Source organism: Microcaecilia unicolor, chromosome 11 (genome assembly GCF_901765095.1).
Source record: "Microcaecilia unicolor chromosome 11, aMicUni1.1, whole genome shotgun sequence".
NCBI classification, from domain to species: Eukaryota; Metazoa; Chordata; class Amphibia; order Gymnophiona; family Siphonopidae; genus Microcaecilia; species Microcaecilia unicolor.
Window position 1 is genome coordinate 187,022,479 of NC_044041.1, and position 24,040 is coordinate 187,046,518.

Here is a 24,040-nt window from a genome sequence, read left to right on the forward strand (position 1 = left end):
TCGTCGCCCTTCGCTGTACCTTTTCCAATTCTACTATATCTTTTTGAGATACGGAGACCAGTACTGAACACAATACTCCAGGTGCGGTCGCACCATGGAGCGATACAACGGCATTATAACATCCGCACACCTGGACTCCATACCCTTCCTAATAACACCCAACATTCTATTCGCTTTCCTAGCCGCAGCAGCACACTGAGCAGAAGGTTTCAGCGTATCATCGACGACGACACCCAGATCCCTTTCTTGATCCGTAACTCCTAACGCGGAACCTTGCAAGACGTAGCTATAATTCGGGTTCCTCTTACCCACATGCATCACTTTGCACTTGTCAACATTGAACTTCATCTGCCACTTGCACGCCCATTCTCCCAGTCTCGCAAGGTCCTCCTGTAATCGTTCACATTCCTCCTGCGACTTGACGACCCTGAATAATTTTGTGTCATCGGCGAATTTAATTACCTCACTAGTTATTCCCATCTCTAGGTCATTTATAAATACATTAAAAAGCAACGGACCCAGCACAGACCCCTGCGGGACCCCACTAACTACCCTCCTCCACTGAGAATACTGGCCACGCAATCCTACTCTCTGCTTCCTATCTTTCAACCAGTTCTTAATCCATAATAATACCCTACCTCCGATTCCATGACTCTGCAATTTCTTCAGGAGTCTTTCGTGCGGCACTTTGTCAAACGCCTTCTGAAAATCCAGATATACAATATCAACCGGCTCCCCATTGTCCACATGTTTGCTTACTGGTCTTGCAGCTTGGCTGTTGAGTGGGCAAAGTTGAGGAAGAAAGGGTATTCTCTAGAAGTCATTGCTACGCTTCTTCAGGCAAAGAAGTGATTTACCTCCACGACTTATGTGCGGGTGTGGTGGTTCTTGGAGACGTGGTGTGCAGAACGGGCGATTTCTCCCTTTCAATCTTCTCTTCCCCAGATCTTCATCATTTTTGTAGGACGGCTTGGGGAAAGGTCTGGCTTACAATTCTCTGCCTGTGCAAGTAGTGGCCTTGGCATGTTATAAAGGCAGACTGCTTCATTTGTCCTTGGTGTCGCATCTGGATTTCGTTCATTTTTTTGAAGGAGTGAATTGTCTTAAGCCGCCAGTACAGTTTAACCTTAATCTGGTGCTGCGTGTCTTTCAGAAGGCTCCTTTTGAGCCGTTGCGTCTCTCTTCTTTGAAGGATCTGGCCCTTAAAGTGGTCTTTCTCGTTGGTGCGTATGATCTGAGAGCTTCAGGCTTTGCTTTGTCGGGAACTCTTTCTGCGTTTTTCACCTGGAGGGATGATGGCTTGCACAGTTCCCTCCTTTCTGCCTAATGTGGTTTCTACCTCTCACCTTAATCAGCCGTTGTTTCTCCCCACTTTGCGGACGGGCATATACCCTCGGGACTATAAATCCCTGTGCCATCTTGATGTACGCCATGTTCTCCTTCATTACCTGGAGGTGAACAATGAGTTCATCGGTCTGATCATTTGTTTGTGCTTTACACAAGGCTTTGTAAATGGGAGGCATTGTCGAAGGCGACTATTGTTTGCTGGGTCAGGGAAGCTATCGTTTCAACTTATTTGCTAGCAGGTAAACCGCTTCTGTCCTGTTTGCAGGCACGTTCTACTCGGGCAGTTGCCACCTCGTGGGCGGAGATGCGTTTGTTTTCTTTGGATGAAATTCACATGGTGGTGACATGGTCATCTATCTATCTATACCTTCTCCAGGCATTACTAGTTGGATGTCTCTGCCCACGTGAATGCTTCTTTTGGGGCTTTGGTTCTGTTGGCTGGATCTGTTTCCCACCCTAATTAGGACTGCTTTGCTACATCTCACTAGTCTCTGGATTCACCTGCTGCTGGCACTAAGGAACAAAAAATTGTCTTGATTTTTTTTTTCCTTTAGATGCAGCAGATGAATCCAGCGGGTCGTTCCCCCCCCCCCCCCCCCCCCAATCGTGACAACATAGTAACATAGTAGATGACGGCAGATAAAGACCTGCATGCCCATGACAAACTCATATGTGTATACCTTACCTTGAATTTGTACCTGTCCTTTTCAGGGCACAGACCATATAAGTCTGCCCAGCAGTATTTCTCGCCTCCCATCACCGGCTCTGGTACAGACCGTATAAGTCTGCCCTCCCCTATCCTCGCCTCCCAACCACCACCCCCTCTTCCCCCCAACTGCTGCGCCACCCAATTTCAGCTAAGCTTCTGAGGATCCATTCCTTCTGCACAGGATTCCTCTATGCATATCCCACGCATGTTTGAACTCCGTTACCGTTACATGTTCTCGGTTGTTCTCTCTTTTGGTTCTTGTTGCCTGTTGCTGCTTTTAGTGGACTTTCTTCAGTCAAGTTATCAGTTTAGGGGAAGGAGAAATATTTTCCTGCTGTTTCCTTCTGCTTTGTTCTGAGAAATAACTGACTGGCTAAGGAGCATTCTGTCCCATGATGCACTCTCTATCTTCACCTGCTGGTAGATGGTCACAATCCATTAAACTCTGGATTTATCGTCTGCGTCTAAAAGAGAGAAAATTATCAGGAAAGGGTTAAGTATGTCTGGGAGTTCGGAATCTTTTCCTCCCCTCCCCCCCCCCCCCCCCCCCCCCCCCCCCCCCGCTTAAATTTTGTCTAATCAGCTTCTTGGCTGATTATGTCTGAATAACAGTTGGGGTGTACAGGAGCATGGCTTTAGTTTAACCATATAATACTATTTATTTGGTTTAAGATAACCAATTAATTTGAATTACATGAATAACTGGTCCCAAAGTTAACCAGATAATTTTGCCTGGTTAATACATTCAGCAGCCTGATAATTTGATGAGTCCACTGAATATACAGTTAAGTTTAACTTGATAACTTATCTGGTTGGGTTTGTTTGCTAATATTAGACTTACTTAGAGAGTCATATTTGCTATTGAATCCAGAAAACTCGTACGGAGTTCATATTTTTTTGATATAGTTTGAGCCTATTGGAAAACTTTTCAACATAAATGAACTTTACATATGACTTTTGTAAACATGAGTGCATCTCTTCAAGGTATTTGCAAGCCCAGGATATAGTTTTGAAGTTAAATATAAGTAGTTCTAAGACTTGTCTTTTTTTGAAAAAAAAAAAATATATATTGGCTGCATGGTGGTATACACTCAGAGATTTGAAACCTTTTGCACAATGATGTCAATTGTCAAAGCTTTAATCCTAGCTCTTCTTTCTTATATTCACAGTTCACTTTCTTTTGAAAGATTTGTTTGTATGTTAAGCTATATCTTACGTTCACATGCCTCACAAGTTGAAGGTGCTGGCTTTGAACCCCTTAGGAACTTTCCATTAGGTATTATGTGGGCTTGTAGGGGAATGTGTACATTTACGAGTCTAGTGGTAGAGGAAGGAGCTAAGAGAACCACACTTTAACTAACTAGGAAAATAATTTAGGGAATGATGTTAAAATTCCCCAAAATTGAAGAATTACATATGTGGCTACAGATGCTGCCACAGTCCCCAAATATGTTTTGCATGTACACCAGGAAACTTTTTATAGATCTCAGGAATTTGGTAGAGGTAGTGCCTGGAAATGTATAACTAAATTAGATTTAAAAGTCTAAATGGAATTAACCTAGTGGTGAAATGTATTTTAAGAAGTGGATGGAAATCAAGTCAGCATCAGAGTTAACATGTGATTTTTCTTGTGTTCTGGAGATGGTAGTGTCCGTCACATTCCCTGCAAACCTCCTTTCCCTTTTGGTAATTAAATTCTTTAATGGGAGCCCTCAACGAATTCCGAGTGCCTGTATAGTAACATAGTAGATGACGGCAGAAAAAGACCCGCACGGTCCATCCAGTCTGCCCAACAAGATAAACTCATGTGTATACCTTACCTTGATTTGTACCTGTCTTTTTCAGGGCACAGACCGTATAAGTCTGGCCAGCACTATCCCCTCCTCCCAACCACCAGCCCCGCCTCCCACCACCGGCTCTGGCACAGACCGTATAAGTCTGCCCAGCACTATCTTCGCCTCCCCACCACCAACCCCTCTTCCCCCCACCGGCTCCACCACCCAATTTCGGCTAAGCTTCTGAGGATCCATTCCTTCTTCTCGATCCTAGGTTGAAGTGATCAAATTAAACATTTTACTTCTGCTATATTTTATCGGTAATTGAATTGTAAATGCCTTTAATGCACAAACAATAGCTAGCTAGGGTTGAGGCCTTGGCATTGATTCTCCTGCTCACAAGTTTGGAACTTGTGATAATTCAATCCCTTGTGGGTTTTTCTTAGTAGAACGTGAGAAATATGTGAACCTTTCCCTTACTCCATTTATCTTATGCTATAGTGAGCACTTTTTGCTCAGGTAGTGGAGCTCCTCTGTCTTGTTTGAGTAGTCATTACAGTGACAGCTGAGCCATTTAGCTATGCTATTATTCAGAAGCCCAACAGAATCTATTGATAACATTACACCTTTGTTAGCTGCCTTTTATGTTACCTACTTTTGATGTTTTTATTTCTGTGCAGATCATTCTGTTTCTCAACCAATCATGGTTCAGAGACGTCCTACACATGGTTTTCATGTCAACAATGAAGTCAATTCTGTGTTGTCTCCCCGGTCCGAGAGTGGAGGACTGGGGGTTAGCATGGTGGAGTACGTGCTGAGCTCGTCCCCTGGGGACTCCTGTCTCAGGAAAGGATTTGTAAGTGCTCTCCTTCTTAAAATGTAAATTACTTCATTACAGATCTTCCTAATTGTTTATTTTCTTTAAAAGAACATTAACAGAGGTTCCAGTCTTAAAAAAAACTTGCTTTTAAGAAATCTGATTTCTCTAATTTGGGGAATTGGATTCTTTTGAGAGCATTTTTTGGCAAATAGAAATTAATTCAGACTTTGCTTGAAAATTGTGCGGCAGTTTTTTCAGATTCCATATTATATACATTGTACACTTACATTAGTTTAACATGTATGCTGAGAAATATATGCTACTTCAAAATAACACTTTTTCAACTTTTCATAGTGTTTCACTACTTTCTCTTCCCTTTATGTTCCTTTATCCCACTGTACTTTTTCTGTCCCTCTTTTTATCCTATTCCATAGCATCCTGTCTTTACCTTTTTCTTCCCCATTTCTCTTGTCACTTTCTGCATATCTTGTTTTCCCTTCTAGTTTGATTATGTCTCTCGCTTTGTTCCTTTTCCAATTGTTCACCCATCCTCTTATTAACTTCATGTCTTCCTTCTAGTATCTGCACTGTACTCCATCCCTGTCCATTGCATCTTTCCTCTTTTCTTTCCCTCATTTAGTACCTTTCCTCCAATCTCCTCTTCATTTGCTTCAACCCTCCATGTTCCACACTCTTACCTCTGCGCCCTCTGTGCATCTTCATGCTCTCACTGTTTTTTGTCGTCTTGCTATTACTATGCATTGTACAAGTATTGCAGGGCTCTGCTTACCTGCATTTAATTGATGTAAAATTGGCGTGATTTCCTGTTAACAATGGGATTTGTAAGAAGTAGAGATGTGCTTTTATTAAAAGAGCACTGCATTTCATTTTCTTTATTGTTCACCTGACCAGTCCAGAACCAATGGATTATGCCTGTCAGCCGGCAGATGGAGACTGAGAACAACAATAACTTCTCATCAGCAGCATTTGAATCCAGAAACTTGTGAGTTATGACCATCTACCAGCTGGTGGAGATAGAGAGCACTGAACTGAACTCTGTCATATAGGATGGTGTGCTCCTTGGTCAGTTAGTATATCTCTATCCCCCAACAAATGGTGCATGGTCTCTCTCAAACTCCTGGTTTCTTCTGCTAATGTTGCTCCTGTTCTGGGTTTCCTAGTTCAGTTGAGCAAGGGGTATTTAGGTTTATATTGCAGCCTACACATGGGGTACATCTGGTGGTGCCCTCTTCCCCTTTCCCTCCTCCTGCCACTTTCTCCTCCAGTCTCCTTTCTCACAGAGTAAAAAAAAAAAATTGTCACAGACAGTGCAGTTTTGAGGCTTCTGCTCCTTTATTGAGCGCGGAGTTATTCATATATTACTTCTGGGCATCACTTGTCTTCCACACAGAGAAACTGCTAAGATGTAGTGGTACAGGTGTAAGCAACTTTTTGGAGTAAGTACCATTTCAAAAATTCTCCTGCCTCGTTGGGTTTGCTGACTCGCGGTTTTATTTTTAACTTGTATGGCGGGTGAGGTAGTTAAACACTGTTCTCGCTGTGGGACACGAAAAGTGACGTCGGGCAGTGTGCTTGTTTTCTTGGCTACAATTGAATCGGATAGTGTCGTGGAATACATGGGGAAGTTGACATCATGGTGTTCACAGGATAAGAACATAAGCGTTGTCATACTGGGACAGACTGAAAATCTGTCAAGTCCATCATCCTATTTCCAACAGTGGCCAATCCAGGTTACAAGTACCTGGCAAGATCCCAAAACAGTACAATATATTTTGTGTGGCTTATCATAGAAATAAGCAGTGGATTTTCATGGCTTGTGAACTTTTGTTTTAGGGAGCTAGCCAAACTTTTTTTTTAAACCCCACTAAGCTAACTGCTTTTACCACCACCTCTAGCAACGAATTCCAAAGTTTAATTTCACATTGAGTGAAGCAATATTTTCTATAATTTGTTTTAAATTTACTACTTCAGCTTCATTGCGTGCCTCCTAGTTTTAGTATTTTTGGAAAGAGTAAACAAGCGATTCACACCTACCTGTTCTACTCCCTTCGTTATTTTATAGACCTCTATCATCTCCCCTCAGCCATTTTTTCTCATAGCTGAAGAGCCCTAACTGTTTTAGCCTTTCCTCATAGGGAAGTCATGCCATACCCTTTATCATTTTCCTCGCCCTTCTCTGTACCTTTTCTTATTCCACTATATCTTTTTTGAGATGCGGTGACCAGAATTGCACACTATTCGAGGTGCAGTCACACCATGGCATGTTAAAAAGGTGCTTGTGGTTCTTCAGTTATAGTGGCAATTTCAGATTCCCGCGATTTTGTGCCTGTGGGTGAGAGTAATTCTGCTGGTGCTTTCCCTTCTGGGCCAGAGGCTGGTTATGTTTAATAAAATTTGATTTCCATTACTTAGCTTCTCACTATTCCAGAACCTGTGGGATAGTTGTCCATCAACCAGCAGATGGAGATAGAGAACTGAAAACTGAGACATATATCTCTTGGCATCCAGTCCAGCTCTTATTTTCTGTCTCCAGCAGGTGGATGGACACACTTTTCAGCCTCTGGTTCTGAGCGAGGTGCTCCTGGTCCAGGTTTTCAGTTGAGCTTTTTGAGTGACTTGAGTCTACAGAGTCATAACGAGATCTTCAGATCCCTGTCTCTGGTGCCCTGCAAATTTACTTCTTCCTTCCCTTCACGTCTCCACTGTGTCCTGTGGAGCTCTCCTTTTTCAGCACAACAAAAATATATATTTTTTTAAAAAGAGGAGAATGAAAGAGGTTTACTGGAGAGCATGAGAACAGATTATCAGTCCTGAATCTTATCTGGAGTAAGACTTGTGGAGACTGAGCTTGGGGGGAGCAGCTGGCAGTGATAAGTCTGACTAAAGTTTGACTCACAATCTCTTGGAGGGCTGCAAGTTCCATTTAGTGTAGGGGAAGGATACTGACTTGGAACCGTGTTGTACTGCGCTTGTGTCAGGGTGAATGATGACTCCCATAGAGCAGTTAAGTGTTTTTCCTGCTGTAGGGTCCCACCAGCTGGCATTGGGATGTTAAAGTGCGTGCAAGCTGAAAATCCCACAGGATGTGGGGAAACTGGCAGCGGCCTGTCTTCGGATTTGGCGCAGTATCCGAATATAGCGGGGATGTCATGCTCTGTGGCAGGGCAGGTGCACAGTTTGATGCAGGAGAGCACAAGAACAGGTGCCATTTTGTTGGGTCCGACTGGCATGTGGAGTAGCCTCTGTCTGATCATGCACAGAGTACAGTCACCATTTTGCAATCTCAGGGCCAGAGAGAGCATTCAGCTGCAATGGGATCTTTGTTTTCTCTGGAGTTTGATTTGCTGTTACATCAGGCCTATTTACTGAAGCAAAGACATAGTTGCTGCAAGGTGCTTCAGTTTCTCGGCCCACTGCTCCTCTGGCTCCTAAGAGATCTTGTTTAGCCTCATCTGTCTGCTCCTGGAGGTCTCTCTGTGCTTCTCCCTCCTTATCTGATGTGGCCTCGGTCCATTCAGAGGAGCCATCATTGAAGGAGCTGTTAGAGGAGTGAGAGCTCCCTCCTCAGGAGAGGATAACCCTAAAGTACTGAGTTTTTTCATAAAGAGGAGCTCGGGACTCTTTTCTGAGAGATTGGCAGTGGTTTCCATTAAGGAGCCTTCTGTTTCGGCGTCAGGAGTTCCATCTTAGTCAATCATGAGTGGGCTTAGATGTTCTAAGACCTTCCTGATGTGACCTAATTGCAGCAGAATGAGTCTCGCCAGATGCGGGGCTGAGAGTGGAAAGAGCCATGGCTTACCTCTACCCATTGGTTTAGGAGGAGAAAAAGAAATTGCCGTTTCCCAGGGTGGACTCTCTTGTTGCAGTGACTAGGAAGAAAGGGGCATTGTCCTAAAAGACCTACTGGGTAGGAAGTTAGAAGGTAGTAGTAGTAGTAAGTCTATGAAGTGGCCTCTTTGGGCCTTCAAGTGGCAGTGTGCAGCTTGTTCATGTTACAGCATGCCTCAAGTGGCATCAGCAGTCTGCAACACAAGATGGGTGCCATAATGCACATTTGGAAGCAGGGTTGGCCTACTTGGCGGTTGCTATTTATGACATGTTACGGCTTGCAGTATGTCTTTGGCTGTCATGGCACGTCAGTAACTCTGTGGTAGTATTGTGCAACAGATATAGCATTGGTCATGTCTAGTTAAACAGCCCTTTTGAGGTAAGTGGCTATTTGGAGAAGATCTCAGTAACTTGGTGAAAAGAACTGGGGGAAACTAAGCCACAGCAGTTCCCGGAGGATAAACTGCCTTCCGAGCTTCACAGTGATGCGAGACTGGTCCACTCTTCTCTTCCTCTGGTGGGAGGATGTCTTTAGTAGTTTCGGGAGGAGTGGGCCAAAACCACGTCAGACCAGTGGGTTCTGGAACTTCTTACAGAAGGTTAGAAGTTGGGAGTTCTCCTGCCTGGTTTCTACTGTATTCGTGCAGTCTCCTTGTCCAATGGAAACCAAGGTGGTTGAGGTTCAGGCCACTGTAGATTCCTTGCTAGTGCTCCAAGTCTTTCTTCTTTTCCTTAGGCTGAGCAGGGATAAGGCAGATACTCCAATTACTTCATTGTTCCAAAGAAGGAAGGCGCCTTTTGTCCAGTCTTAGATCTCAAAGGTCTAAACCACTGCCTCCTAGAGTCCCGCTTTTGCATGGAAACACTGAGAGCAGTCAGAGCCTTGGTTCAAAAATGAGAATTTCTCACCACCCTCTATTTCAAGGAGGCGTACTTGCATATACCCAAATGGCCGCTGTATCAAAGGTTTTTATGTTTTGCACTGCTGGGCCATCACTTCCAGTTCAGGGTTTGCCCTACGGTCTCGCCACTGTACCAAGAATGTTTAACGAGGTTATGGTGGTAGTGATGTCCTTCCTTCAGTACCAGGGAATCGGAGTTCACCAGTATATCAACGACTGGGTCATTCATGCGTTATCCTATTCGGACGGCTTGACAGTGATGAACATAGTTGTCCATTTTCTGCAGTCGTTGAGTGATCAGTTTTGAGAAGAGCAGACTAACTATCGTTGATGCTGGATTTATCTGGTCATTCTATTCAACACTGCAAGAGAGTTGATCTTCCTCACGGAATGCAGGAGGTCAAAGCTGGCTCAATAAATTCATCTTCTCTTTCAAGGTAGGCCCAGGGGCCAACTATAGAAGACATCTCTTGCGGCTCACTTGGGTATTGTTCGATTGTTGTGGGGAGTGGGCTGCTTGTGGCCTTCTTGTATACCATGTCCAGAGTGAAACCTTTAATTTAGTCCTCCTGGATCTTGAGGCACCTCTTTTTGAGCCACTCAGGGTGGCCTCCTTGAAAACTCTTACGTTAAAGACAGAGTTCTTGGTGGTGGTTGCATCCTCACATAGGGTTTCAGAGCATCAGACTGTCTTGTCAGGATACATTTCTTTGCTTTTCGGAGGTGGGGGGGTTTCCATGCACACGGTTCTTTCCTTTCTTCCGAAAGTGGTATCAGCATTTGATCTCAGCCAATATGTAGAGCTGCTGTCCTTTTGCAGAGAGGATGAAGAGGTGCAGTATTTTTCCTTCAAGCTTCTCGTTATGAGTAGAGTCCTCATTAGATATCTGGAAGTCATGAATGATTTTAGCAAATCGGACCCACTGCTTTTTGGTAAACAGAAGCTTCTCATGGCGTCCAAGTCTACAATTGCTAAATGACTGAAGAAGACTAGCGTGTCAGCTTATTTGCTTTTGGGGAAGCAAGCTCCTCAGGCCTTGAAGGCTTATTCTATGAGATGTACAGTGACATCCTGGGCAGCTGTCTCTGGTGACTTTTTGCAAGGCGGCGACATGGTCTACACTGCATTCCTTTGCCAAGCACTACAAGGTGGTTGTTGCGGCACCCTCTGAAGCCAGTTTTGGGGCTTCAGTCCTCAGGGCTGCAGCGCTAAGATTCCATCCACTCTAGGGATTGCTTTTGAACATCTGGAATATTTGGAAGCTACATAATGGAAGGAGAAATTTATTACTACTGTTACTACATATTTCTTTAGCGCTACTAGATGTATGCAGCGCTTTACACTAAACATGTAAGACAGTCCCTGCTCGACAGAGCTTATAATCAAGACAAACAGGACAAATCAGGTGTAAGGGAATTACTTATGGTAGGGATGATAAATTAGGTCTTTCCTGATAATTTTCTTTCCATTAGTTCTTATCACTATTCCAGAAGCCCGTCTGAGGTTTCTGAGATGTTCAGTTAGTGTGAAATAATGGATGAAATAACTACTGTCACCTTGCATGGTGTTTCCTACAAGTTGTCCAGGGATGAGAGAGGTCTAACATTTTTGCTCTTCGGTTATTGTTGGGTTAGAGAGTTGTTTAAGATGGTTGTATTTGTTCTTAGTTTCTTCTTACTGCTTGTCTGTGTAAATACTGAGGAGCTGGACTGGATGCCAAAAGAGAGATGTCTCAGCTCTGTTTTCAGTTCTCTTGTCTCCACCTGCTTGTTGATGAACAAAACTATCCCACAGTTTCTGAAAAGCGTAATGGAAAGAAAATGATCAGGTAAGACCTAATTTCTTCATTTTAATTATTCCTTCTGCTTTGTTATGAGACATACTAACTGACCAAGGAGCATACTATCCTATGTGACAGAGTTCAGTTCATTGCTCTTGATAGATGAGCTGGTAGATGATCATAACTTTCAAGTCTGTGGATTCATCTGCAAAGGAAAGAAAATTATCAGGTAAAATAAAATGTTTCCATGTGAGCCCTGCAGTATAAAGGACTGTGTACAGCAGCCACTCATCTCTAGTATTTGTCTCCAGCAGATGGTGACGAGCATTCTGTTCAGTTGGCTCTGAACTGGTCTGGTGGACCCAGTTGGAGAGCTGGTACCTCAGATGAACTAGGATCTTATCCTTGCCTGACCAGAAAGACTTGAAGAGAATAATTTAGCACTGTTTCTTTCTCCTGGCCTCTCCCCCCTCCCCTCACCCCCCTTCCACCTCTTTCCCTACTTAAAAAAAACAAAAAACAAACAAACAAACACCTGCATGAATCAGAAGTTCCAGGCACAGAGCAGCATCACAGCAGCAGGGAGCTTTTCCAGGCTGTTCTGATGAGATGAGTGAGCAGGTGATCTGTGATTGTGCTGGGAGTGGCAGCAGCAACTGTGGTTGTTGGGTACCTAATGTTTATGTGTTGGGGTTAGTGCCTTAGCTGGAGGCCTTGAGGGAGTTTTATTGAACACAGTGAAACTGGGGATTGGCTATAGATCGGGCCATAAGAGTGCTATGGGCTCCATCAGAACGTACCAAGTGCTGCTGCTTCTGCTGCAGCAGCCACTGGGGCGGTTCTGGGCAGTGCTGTTGTTCCCCATTGGGACATGAAGATGACATTTCCTTTTTAGCGGAGGGGCAGCATGAAGATTTGAAGAGGCAGCCAGAGTCAGCAGTGGAGGCTGTGGGAACTTCCTCACAGAACTATTTGGCAGGCTCAAAAGCCTCTTAAGCCTTTTAGCCCTGGAGGGTTTAACCCTTGGTGGCTTTCTAGGAGGAACACTGAATATTCTGCACCCTTGGTTCCATAGGAGTCATTTTCCTCCATGCTTATATTCCCGATCCATAGCATATTTGCTGAGATGAGCTTCTTATTTGCTCAGGTGGTTGCTCATTTTGGAGAAACTTGCTGAGGCCAGTAGATCTTTGTTCTGGAGGAAAAGGAAAAGCTGAAGTAGTGGATGCCTTGATGAAAGCCATAACTAAGACTACCATATTGTAAGCTGGGAACCCTAATGAAGCAGGCCTTTGAGGTTTGTAGCCTTGAGACTCCAGATAATGGTTTGTACTGCTTATTTATCCAGGGCTTGTCTATGCTGGTTGCAGCAAGCTCAAGTTGACTACCAGGACAGTGAGGGGGGTGAGATTCATGGAGAGAAGCTTTCCTGTAAGTACTCACTGTTTTGGGCTTCAATACCTCATATTGTGTCCTTTTTATAGGAAAACTTTTAAAGGCTTGGCTGTAGGCTCCCTGAACATCCAGGTGGCTGCACTAGCATGGTTTAGGGACTGTCTGGAAGTAATGCCCTTAACTTTCCATCCGAATTTAGTTTTCTTTCTTGAAAGTGGATGTTGCATCTGAAGCCACAGATTCATTTGGTTTAGTTCTTCATGCCCTGGATTCTTACCTTTGAGCCGTTTAGGGATCTGAAGATGGAAATTTTAGTGTCAGTTTATTCAATGAAGTGAGTTTTAGGGCTGCAAACATTTTCACGCGGGAACCATTCCTGTATTTTACAGAGATTGGTGTTTCCATTCAGGCTGTTCCTTTCTGCCAAAGGTGGCTTTGACTTTTAATGTTAATTGGTCAGTTGCCGTAACCTTCTTTCAAGCAGGACTTTAGTCTCCTCCACCTACTGAATGTTTGTAGAGTCATACGTCACTTGGAGGTAACAAATGATTTTTAAAAGTTAAATCAATTCTTGGTTCTTTTTGGAGGAACCAGGAAAGATGCTGCTTTGAAAGCTACCATTCTTTCATCTTATAATTTTTTGAGATAATCACCTGAGACCCTCAAGCGTCGTTTGACCAGAAGGATGGCAGCTTCATGGACAGTTGCATGTAGTGTCTCCTGTTGAGATTTGTAGAGCCACAGCGTTACATACCTTGCATACTTTCTCTAAGTGCTTTTAAGCTGGATGTCTTTACCAGAAGACTCATTATTTGGTGTGGGGGTGCTTTGAGCAGGGATTTTGGGATCCTGCCCAGTTAGAGGGTGCTTTTGTTACACTTCTGGTTCTGGAGTGGTCTGGGGCCAGTAAAGAAGGACATTTTTGGTCTTATATGCTAATATTCCTTATGTCTTCCAGACCAGTCCAGAGTCTCACCCTAATGTTTTTTTTTTTTTTTGCTCTGGGGTGGAGGTGTGTCTGGGGGAAATCACCTGTGGTTCACGAGTATGTGGTTAGAAACCCTGGATTACTCCCCCTTTTCTGAAGTTTCAGGGGAAACTTTTCTTTGCTTTCTTACGTAAATACTGATGAGTGACGGCTGCATGGTGCCCTTTACATGGCAGGGCTCACAAGTCGTTCTCTATCTGCAGACGGCATAACCCATAGATTCTGGACCGGTTTGAAGGATTCAAGGAAAGAAAATAATTAGGTAAGACCAAATTTTTCCTTTTGTGTTTTGTTTCCTACATCCATCACTCCCCCTACCCCTTGTTAAACACATGCTGCAAAATATTTAAATAACTCTCCCCCTCAATTTCCCAAACATCCCTGCAACTTTGACAGTCCTTATTACACCCAAACATATCCCATCTTCAGTGTCTATATGCAGCACTAGTGATCCCTAGTTGCTCTCACCTCATAATGTGAGGGTCCAATGGGGTGGAAGAGGTGGTTGAGAATCTTGGGTTTAATTATGGAGGGCTAGCTTTTAGTGTGTGCTGCTAAGTGTATACTTTGGGGGCGGGGGGAGGAGGGTATGTTATTAAACATCAACCAGTGCTGCCAGCACTCCTAAGTGGACTAAGCGTCCACATTCTTAGGGGAGGCAATAAGAAAGCAGTAGGCCTTTTGAATACTTGTGTGCTTGCAAGTCTAGCCACATCCTGCCCTTTCTGACCAGGAGCTTGTATTGGTGAGGGGGCATGATGCTATCGGGATGGAAGTGCCTGCAGGTATTAAAAAAAAAACTCCACACATACTTTGAAGAACAGAGGTGGGTGGCAGTTGCAGGAGAAAGAAGAGTTGCTGGGTACAGCGGGGAGAGAAGGAGAGATGCCTGATACCTGAGTGTGGAGTGCGTAACTGAAGCTACTCCAGGGGTGTTAAGTACCCTGCAGCTATGAGTGGTGAGCTGGATGAGCAGAGTAGCAGTGAAGGTTAGTGGATAGAGAGGGATAGATCCAGTTCCTGAGATTGTGACTGTGAAGTGATGGAAGGGCCTTACTTACTTATCTTAACAAATGTGATGTGGTTCATACCAGATAGCCGTGAGAGGCAGGTTTTGGAGTTTTACCTAGAAAGCTGTGGTTGACTTTTTCTGTAGTAGCTGGTGGAAATGATAGTTCAGGCTAGCGAATGCTTAGGAATGCAAGCTTTCGAACTGCTTATACATTGACCTTGTGTTTTGTGTATACATTAAATACAGTGTTCAGAAATGGTACATCATTGTTTTGTACCTTGACAAAGACCTGAGTTTTTTTTTTTTTTTGTTAATGCAGACCTTTGGATTCACTCAGGTACCTTTTTGTGCATTGATTTGTATGCTATGCAGTGTAGCTGCTGGCTTCATTTTGGTAATAGAGCTCTTCCTGAACTTGATAACTGCACAGTGTTTCTTGATGTGAATCTCATTGGCATAAACACGTGATTTTTTTTTTTTTTTTTTGACCTGACAGTGTTTAGAAAATGCCTTTCTTTTTGGTTACTTACATGGCAGAGATTTCTCGTGCTTCCTTTCAGTTGTACCTAGACATTTGGCTAGCTACCCAACTAAATGGATTACCTTCTCATGTTACTTTATTTCACTGCTTTGAGGTACAAACTTGCTAACTGACAATTTAAAGTCAGAGAGCTGCATAAGGGCAAAATATCAAAGCCTTTAAGTTTTGTCTCTTAGAAACGCATACTCCTAATTTGCTGCAGTCCTATACTGAAAGACCATTTCAGATTCCCATAAACCTTTAAAAAAGAATCCAACCAGTGGTTTCATGTGTTAGACCTTGGTACAGTGTTAAAGCTTGAGGGCTGTTTTTCTAGCAGCCTTCAGTACTGTCTACTGTGACAGATTTCTGTCCTGCCTGAAAGCAGTTGTCTTCAAGACAGGGTACTGGCATAGTTTGTCTTACCTAGTCAAATACAAGCACTGTGTAACCTGCGATAGAAAGCTGTTCAAGTTTTCCCTTTTAAGCAGGGTGTTCCACAGGGCTTTTTGTTATCTCCTGTGTTATTAAATCTCTGTGTGGCCCCATTGGCATGGATATTGGGTAACCTTGATATATCATTTTATTTCTATGCTTTATTTCATAACTCAGTCTGGAAACGCAAAGCATATCTATCTCAAGAAAGCCTTGTACTTCTAATCTGTTAGCCCTTAGCAGGCCTGATTACTGTAATTCATTATATTTAGGCCTTTCTCAGGTTAGCTTAGAAAGACTTCAGCTTGTTCAGGATACAGCAGTTGGAAGAGGCAGCCAAATGGAATTATCTGACCCCACTGCTCAGGTGTCTGCTTTGGCTTCTGCAGTTCAAGATAATCTGCTTGGTGTAGTGTACGTTATACTAGAGTATGCCCACTGGCCAGGTCTCTGAGGGCTGTAGGAACTACTGTCTTTAACTCAGGTTTGTTTACTATCCCGTAGATATAGCACTTTTAACTAAAGGGCCCAGAGTGGTAGAATGAGCTCCCCTTCTGACTGTAAGAGGGCTAACTATCCTGTCATAAAGGAGGGGTTTTGGAATTGGTGCCTAAGGTTCGGTGAGGTTGGGATTTGACAGGAGGTTTTGTGAGAGCTGTCTGGGGTGGAGGGGTTGGGTTTTATGAGTTTCAAAGCATTCAATATTTTATTAATATGCAGCACTAAGTTAATACATCAAAATCAAGGACTGCATTTTTTGTAAAGGTCGGTGAAATTGCATTTCGTATATGTGAGTATGAAGATGCCAAGGAACTCCTTTTTTTAGACCACTTTGTTTCCTGGTGCTGTATCTATTGCTTCCTGCGTGAGTATGAAGTTCAGGGCTTCTAGTCTGCTGTGGCATCACAATACTTACTAGAATAGTATTGTTTTTCTGTATAACTGGCAAATTTGCGATCTCCCTCCCTCCCTGTTCTCACGTGTTGCAGCCTTCCTATTTGCAAGACTATAACGTTGCTTCCCTTGTCTATCCTCAGACAGATGCAGCTATGTTATTCCTACCCCCAAAGCTGGTGCTGATGCCGCTAATTGCCTTCTAGGCTAGTCATAGCTCAGTACTATCATCTGTTTCCCCCCACCTCCCTACAACAGCCCTGTGGTTACCACCTCCTTTGCAGCCTTTTCAAGGTGCTGGTACCACCTTCCCATACAGCACAAGCTCCTAGTACCTTTCTTGGTTCTTTGCTTCTTGCTGGCACTGTTGCACATGCACTTGCTGCAGTGTTTTGTGTGAGTTGGATACTTACGGTAATACTGTTTGCTAGATCAGCTTTATTACAAGTGTGTGTTGAGTCAAGTTAAACTGAGAAAATGCAGCAGGTAGTTGTAGTTTTAGCTTTAAGGAAGGGATAGAGAGAAAACCTAGGAGTAGGAAGAAGAGATGCAGTTGAAGCCTGGAGAGATGTCAGTAGCCTGCTTGTAAACATAAGATTGGATGAGAAGGGGGGGAAAGAGGAGATACTGTCAAGTTGGGATAGTAGAGCGGAGGAGGGAAACGAGAATAAAGAGATGGCAGGAGTAAAGAGAGGGAGATGAGGATAGTTCAAGGACGTTTCAGTAATTCAGAGGTTAAGGAATTATATTGGAGAAGCTTACTGTAATGTGAAGATGGGTGTAAAGAAGATAAAGGCAAAAGAAAAAAAATGAGAGAAGGCTGAAATATAAAAATTTCATGACCTTGTACATTATTTCACTTTTTCTAACGTTTTTCAAGTTAACCTTTTCTGCATATTGTCATTTTCTGCCCCTGAGCTGCCTTAAAAAAAAAAAAAAAAGCAACACAACAACAAAAATAGCAAATTGTTTTTGTGTTAATGTTAAATCTTTGAAATATTTTGCAGCATGGATGCTAAAAAAAAAAGTTCTGCTAAGGCTTACCTAAGAAAAAGACTGATTGATATTCTATAATTGAACTGTTTAATTTGGCACAGGGACCAAGGGACACAGAGAGTGATGAAAATGACAAAGGAGATAAGAAAAGCAAAGGGACATTTGATGGTGATAAACTGGGAGACCTCAAGGAAGAGGGAGACCTAATGGACAAGCCAAACGGTTTGCCTGTGCAAAACGGGATTGACATAGATGTCAAAGATTTCAGGCATGTATTGCACTATCCTGATGGTTTTACTGGTGATTCTCCATATTATGTTAATATTTTCGGATTCAGGGCTAGTCTAGTGACTGTGTGGCATTGCTGTACACTGCCATACAGAGGATCCCTGGTTTGACTCTAGATTGAGCCCTCTGTAGCCTGGGTTCCCTGGGACTGGGGATGCTGTGGAAGCAGCATCTCTTAGCCTGTGGTTAGAGGAAAGAGGGGAGCATTTTGGCCCTCGTTGAGGGTGACACCTGGCAGATGGATTTTAGACCCTGTGATAACTCTCTCAATAGAGCCCTAGTTCATGGTGCTGGACCCTCAGGGCTGTTGCTGCAAGGTTCAGACTATGAATACTGAGAGAGTGGGTGTATTGAAGTAGAGAAAATATCCCTTGGTAACTGCAAATGAGGGTTTATGGAGCCAGAATCCCAACACTGGTTCTGATGGAGTTAGTTCCTCCTTTCACCTATCATGCCAATTTTTTTTTAATTCCCTCTTTTTGTCCAAGCCAGACTAGTCTAGGCAAGTGGGTTATATCCACTCTGCCAGCTGATGGAGCCAGAGGATAAAAGCTCAGAGCAGACTGCACTCCCCTTATAGGGGGGTTGGTTCTGCCTTCAAGGTCCTCAGCAGTTCTCTGGCTCCAGCAAATATGAGTAGGCCATTGCCAGGTCTTGGCCCAGCTTCCCAATGGAGCATATGCCAAGTCTGGGGGATGCTGCAGGCAGCAGTCCTTTGGAGCAGAAACCTCAACCCAGGTTTCCCTGAGTTATATGTGCCCTGGTTTCTCATGATAGTGAAGTATGTTTGGTCTTGTTATATATACTAAGCTTTGTTCATGGCAGCAGATGTTTTCTGTTCATGCTCAGTTGCTGGAGTGAGGGAGTGGGACAAGATTTAGGCATCTCAGCTACTGACCTGCTTATTATACTAATTAACCAGTTCTTAGGCATAGTAGTATGTGCTAGATCTATGCAGAGCTACAGTTCGCAGAAGAAACAGAGAACTTTTGCAATCAGGAACAAGAATTGTGTACAGGGCACATAGAAACTGTTGGCCTAGGGAATGTTTTTCACATTCCTCAACTATACCCACAACCACCCCCCTACCCAACTCCAGTGACGTTTGCTTAGATGACACAAGTTCTGTTGCTGGTTGACATTGGAAGTGGATATCTCAATCAAGAGCAAATCTCTACTGAATTTGTCAGGGTCATTTCTACACTGACTGTTATGTTCCTTCCCTTCCTCTCCCCCACACAGTATATCGTCTATACAACACATGCAGACTCATCACCTCATAGACAGGACATATGAACATGGGTTTCATGTGTTGGTTTGTATCAGTAGCTTTCACTGACATTTTTTTTAAATTTTATTCACTAGCCGTACGCCTGGTAATTGCCAGAACTCAGCTAATGAGGTTGATCTTCTGGGTCCAAACCAGAATGGTTCGGAGGGATTAGCTCAGCTGACCAGTAGTAATGGTGCCAAGCCTGTTGAAGATTTCTCCAGTATGGAGTCCCAAAATGTCCCTTTGGACCCCATGGATCATGTTGGCATGGAGCCCCTGCAGTTTGACTATTCTGGTAGTCAGGTACCTGTGGACTCAGCAGCAGCAACTGTAGGGCTCTTTGATTACAATTCACAACAACAGGTAAGTTCCACACCGAGGAGAATGAAGCTACTGTTGACTGCCCCTCTTTATCTTTCCCAAATAGATACTTAAACAACAATTTTTAGTACATGTATACCAAGTGCTTTTGTGCATGAGATTATGCTATCGGCCTCTTACAGTGAACTATGTTTAAAATGGTATAGTGGGTTCATTTTGAGTAGGAGATCGTAGTAAATCATCTGTGAAACCTGGAGGAGATAAGTCTTGAACACCGTCATCTATTTTTTTCTCCTATGTGTGCATGCTTACTTGTCTCATTTTAATTTTCTGTATGACATATAGTTTTGGTATACCCTCTGCATGGCACTCAGCAGTTTCCTTAATTGAGAAATCAAATAATATGATCTAAAAGTTACTTGATCCTAAAACTCCCCCACCAACGGGGCTGGAATAGTTTGTCCTTGTAATCCTAGGGGATGTCCCCTTTCATAATTGGTTGTGGTACAGTCTCTTCTAGCTAAATAAAGATGGCAAAAATCCCTTGACTTTATTGTTACTGTGACATGCCAGTGGCAATTCCAAATAGAACACCACCAGCTAAATTTACTGATGTGCACTTATTGCATTAATGTCCCTTATTAGTAACTCGGTACCTGTAAATAATGCACTTCCTTGTCATCAGCAGCAGATGAGTCCATTAACTGATGGGTTGTATCCGCCTACCAGCAGGTGGAGATAGAGAACACTGAAAAACCATAGTGCCTCTAGGACGGCTAGCCCCAACTGCCTTCAGTATTTCTCTGTCTCCCAGAAGGTGTGGACATAGCTTGATCAGCTCCTGGATTTCAGACTGCCTGGGGTGGCTCCTGTGCTTTGCCAGTTGAGCAGGGGTTTTTGTGGCTGGTGGTGCCCACTTTAAAGGCATATAGGTTCGCCCTTTCCCTGCCTTACCCATTCCCCCTGCCTCCCGGAGTCCCTCTTTTGCTGCCTGCCTCCAACTTTCCTCACAGCGTTAAAAACAAAACAAAACACGCTTTTACTGCGTGGCTGTTCTGAGGCTATTTCCAGTGATTCTGGTTCGGTGCAGCTTGACCGGAGCTCGTTGACTCGGTCCTCTGAGGTGAGAGTGGTGCCCAGCTCCTCCGGGGAGGTCCCGCGGACGCCGTTCCGATTGGGGTAATTTTTGGTGCTAAGCCGCCATTTTATTGCTATTTTCCCGTCCTGTCAGACGATGACTGCTGAAGGATTTAAGCGCTGCTCCGGTTTTGCTAAACGCAGATCAGCAGCAGGGCTGTGTAAAACGTGCTCCTTAGATGCTCACGCTAGTATGAGCATGGCGAGCGATGTTTCTTCCCGCTCGATGGAGCTGGCAGCGGGTGCCATTTTGGAAACACCGCATGCCTCGACCCTCGCGGTTGCGGAGGAGTCTGAGTGCAGGGGGACGCCTCGTTTAGAGGCTGCCAGAGGAGCTCCTACATCCGTTTCTCCTAATTCGGAGGCGGAGGGTCAGGGTGAGTTTTTCTCCCCTGAGTTGTGCTTTTACATAGTAACATAGTAGATGACGGCAGAAAAAGACCTGCACGGTCCATCCAGTCTGCCCGACAAGACAAACTCATGTGTATACCTTACCTTGAATTGTACCTGCCTCTTTCAGGGCACAGACCGTACAAGTCTGCCCAGCAGTATTTCCCGCCTCCCAACCACCAGTCCCGCCTCCCATCACTGGCTCTGGCACAGACCGTATAAGTCTGCCCTCCACTATCCTCGCCTCTCAACCACCAACCCCTCTTCCCCCCCACCTGCTCCGCCACCCAATTTCGGCTAAGCTTCTGAGGATCCATTCCTACTGCACAGGATTCCTTTATGCATATCCCACGCATGTTTGAATTCCGTTACCGTTTTCATCTCCACCACCTCCCGCGGGAGGGCATTCCAAGCATCCACCACCCTCTCCGTGAAAAATACTTCCTGACATCTTTTTTGAGTCTTCCCCCCTTCAATCTCATTTCATGTCCTCTCGTTCTACCGCCTTCCCATCTCCGGAAAAGATTTTTTTGCGGATTAATACCTTTCAAGTATTTGAATGTCTGTATCATATCACCCCTGTTCTTCCTTTCCTCCAGGGAATGCATAAGGCTTTCATGCTGAAAAGAGCTGTGCCGCAGGTGTCTGACACTGCGTTGCATCCTGGCTTGCCTCTGGGTGCTGAGGCACTGGGGATGGCTTCAGGTGGTATTTCCTCCCCCGAGCGTTGGAAACACGCTAAACATAGACTGGTAAATTCCCCATCTGAAAGTTGCACATATTCCCCCCCCCCCCCCCCTCCCTTCCCCGTGGTCAGGCTGTGGAGAGTCTGAGGGATCTGGCAGGCCCTCAGGGACGGATGATCCAGAGGAGGGTGCCTGTTTGCCACTGGATTTGGATGAACCCAATGTGGTCCGGATTTTCCACCGCGACGAGCTGCCAGCTCTCATTACTGACGCCTTGCAGGCCCTCTCGATTGGTTATCCTAATGAAGGTGAGGCTTCCTCTGTTAATCTTAGGATGGTGAGTACTAAGAAGCCTACTTGGGCCTTTCCTGTGCATGACTCCATCCAAGAGCTTATTTCTGCTCAATGATCTGACCCCGATGAGCCTTTGAAAGTGGCCAGGGCTATGGGTCAGCTTTACACTCTGCGTGAGGAGCACTTGGCCCCTTTGGGGGATGCCTAAAGTGGATGCATTTGACACGACGGTGACAAAAAAAGACCACTCTCCCAGTAGAGGGAGGGGTCGCTTTGAAAGACATGCAGGACCGGCGACTTGGAGTCCGCGCTGAAGCGGTCCTTTGAAATTGCGGGCCTTGCCTTGAGGGCGTCTATTTGCAGTTCCTATGCAGTCCGGGCATGTCTTTCCTGGCTACAGCAGGCGGTGGAACAGCCTGTGGATGGTGCAGGCCCCCTTTCTGAGGTTGTCCCGCGGATGTAGCCGGCTCTGTAATTTTTGGCTGACGCCCTTTATAATTTGGTCAGAGCTTCGGCTAAACAGATGTCTGTGGTGGTGTCTGGCCGCCGCCTTCTTTGGCTGCGGCATTGGGCGGCTGACATGGCTTCTAAGCAAAGGCTGGTGAGGCTACCCTTTCCGGGCCTCCTGTTATTTGGAGAGGAATTGGAGAAGATTGTGAAAGACCTGAGGGAATCTAAACCTCAGCAGTTACCTGAGGATAGGCCGAGGCCTTCTTCCAAGGGTTCTGCGTTTCCCTCCTCTTCCAGACCTCGCTTCCGTGAAGCTCGCAGGTATCGCCCGGGGCGCTCTGCTGGGTTTTCTCAACGTGCCCATTTTCAGCAGAGGAACTCCTTTTGCTCGGACAAACGTTCCGCAGGGGTGGGTTCAAGGCCAGGAGTTCAGAGGCGTCCTCCACAGTGATGGGACGCTGGTCCACTCCTCCATGCCTGCAATAGGAGGACGTCTTTCCCTCTTTCTAGATGAGTGGACCAAGATTACCTCGGATCAGTGGGTCCTGGACCTGATCAGAGAAGGTTACCGACTTGAATTCGGTGCCTCGGTGAGAGACGTGTTTGTGGAGTCCCGATGCGGTACTGCCGTAAAACGGTCGGCGGTAGAGGAGACCTTACAAGTCTTGCTGCACCTCGGAGCGGTGGTCCCTGTGCCTCCCGTCGAACGCGGCTGCGGCCACTATTCCATTTATTTTGTCATGCCTCGAAAAGGCGGGTCTTTCAGACCGATCCTCGACTTACGAAGAGTCAACGAGGCCCTCAGAATACGACATTTTCGCATGGAAACCCTGCGCTTCGTCATCGCGGCGGTTCAGCCAGGAGAGTTTCTCACGTCTCTGGACCTAAAAGAAGCATATTTGCACATTCCTATCTGGCCTCCACACCAGCGGTTCCTCTGCTTTGCGGTGTTGGGAAAACATTTCCAATTTCGGGCCTTGCCTTTTGGCCTAGCCACAGCTCCCCGTACCTTTTCCAAGTTAATGGTGGTCGTAGCTGCCTGCCTCAGGCGAGAGGGTATCAGAGTTCACCCTTATTTCGACGACTGGCTCATCAGAGCGGATTCGGCAACCGAGAGTCGTTTTTCCACAGCCAGAGTGGTGGCAGTCCTGCAGGCGCTAGACTGGGTGGTCAATATACCCAAAAGTCACCTGACCCCCTCTCAGTCTCTCGAGTATTTTGGGGTCCGGTTCCACATGGCATCGAGGTCTTACTCCCTGACCAAAGGCGGTGCAAGCTTCAGAATCAGATCCGTCTGCTCCTGCGGATGCCTCACCCGCGATCTTGGAAATTTGTCCAGCTGCTGGGGTCGATGACGGCCACCTTGGAGATGGTGCCTTGGGTGAGAGCGCATATGAGGCCTCTGCAAATTGCCCTGCTTCAACAATGGTCTCCGATGTCCCAGGAATATTAACGCAGACTAACGTTGCTCCCTGCGGCCCGGCTCAGTATGGAGTGATGGCTCTCCGACAGGAGGCTACGCCAAGGAATGCCTCTTGCGCTTCCTTCTTGGTGCCTGGTGATAACAGATGCCAGCCTTCTGGGCTGAGGAGCGCATTGCCAGGGAAGCTATGCTCAGGGTCTGTGGACACCCGTGAAGCGGGGTGGTCCATCAATCGCTTTGAACTGAGAGCGATATTCCAGGCTCTTATGGCCTTTCAAAAGACTCTGAAGGGGCTTGCTGTCCGGGTTCTGTCAGACAACACGACAGCAGTGTCATACATAAATCGTCAGGGAGG

The 24,040-nt window shown here is 45.2% G+C and overlaps 1 protein-coding gene across 6 annotated transcripts in view; it reads left to right on the plus strand.

Moving 5' to 3' along the window:
* Positions 1-24,040, plus strand: part of PUM1 (pumilio RNA binding family member 1) — a 191,264-nt gene that overhangs the window by 47,393 nt on the left and 119,831 nt on the right. For 5 of the 6 annotated variants that reach the window (XM_030217567.1, XM_030217569.1, XM_030217570.1 and 2 more), the window contains exons 5-7: positions 4,512-4,687; positions 17,525-17,691; positions 19,077-19,347. In XM_030217567.1, coding sequence (XP_030073427.1) covers positions 4,512-4,687; positions 17,525-17,691; positions 19,077-19,347 — 614 coding nt within the window. The remainder of the gene's footprint in view (positions 1-4,511; positions 4,688-17,524; positions 17,692-19,076; positions 19,348-24,040) is intronic. The other variant, XM_030217572.1, reaches the window with a different exon arrangement.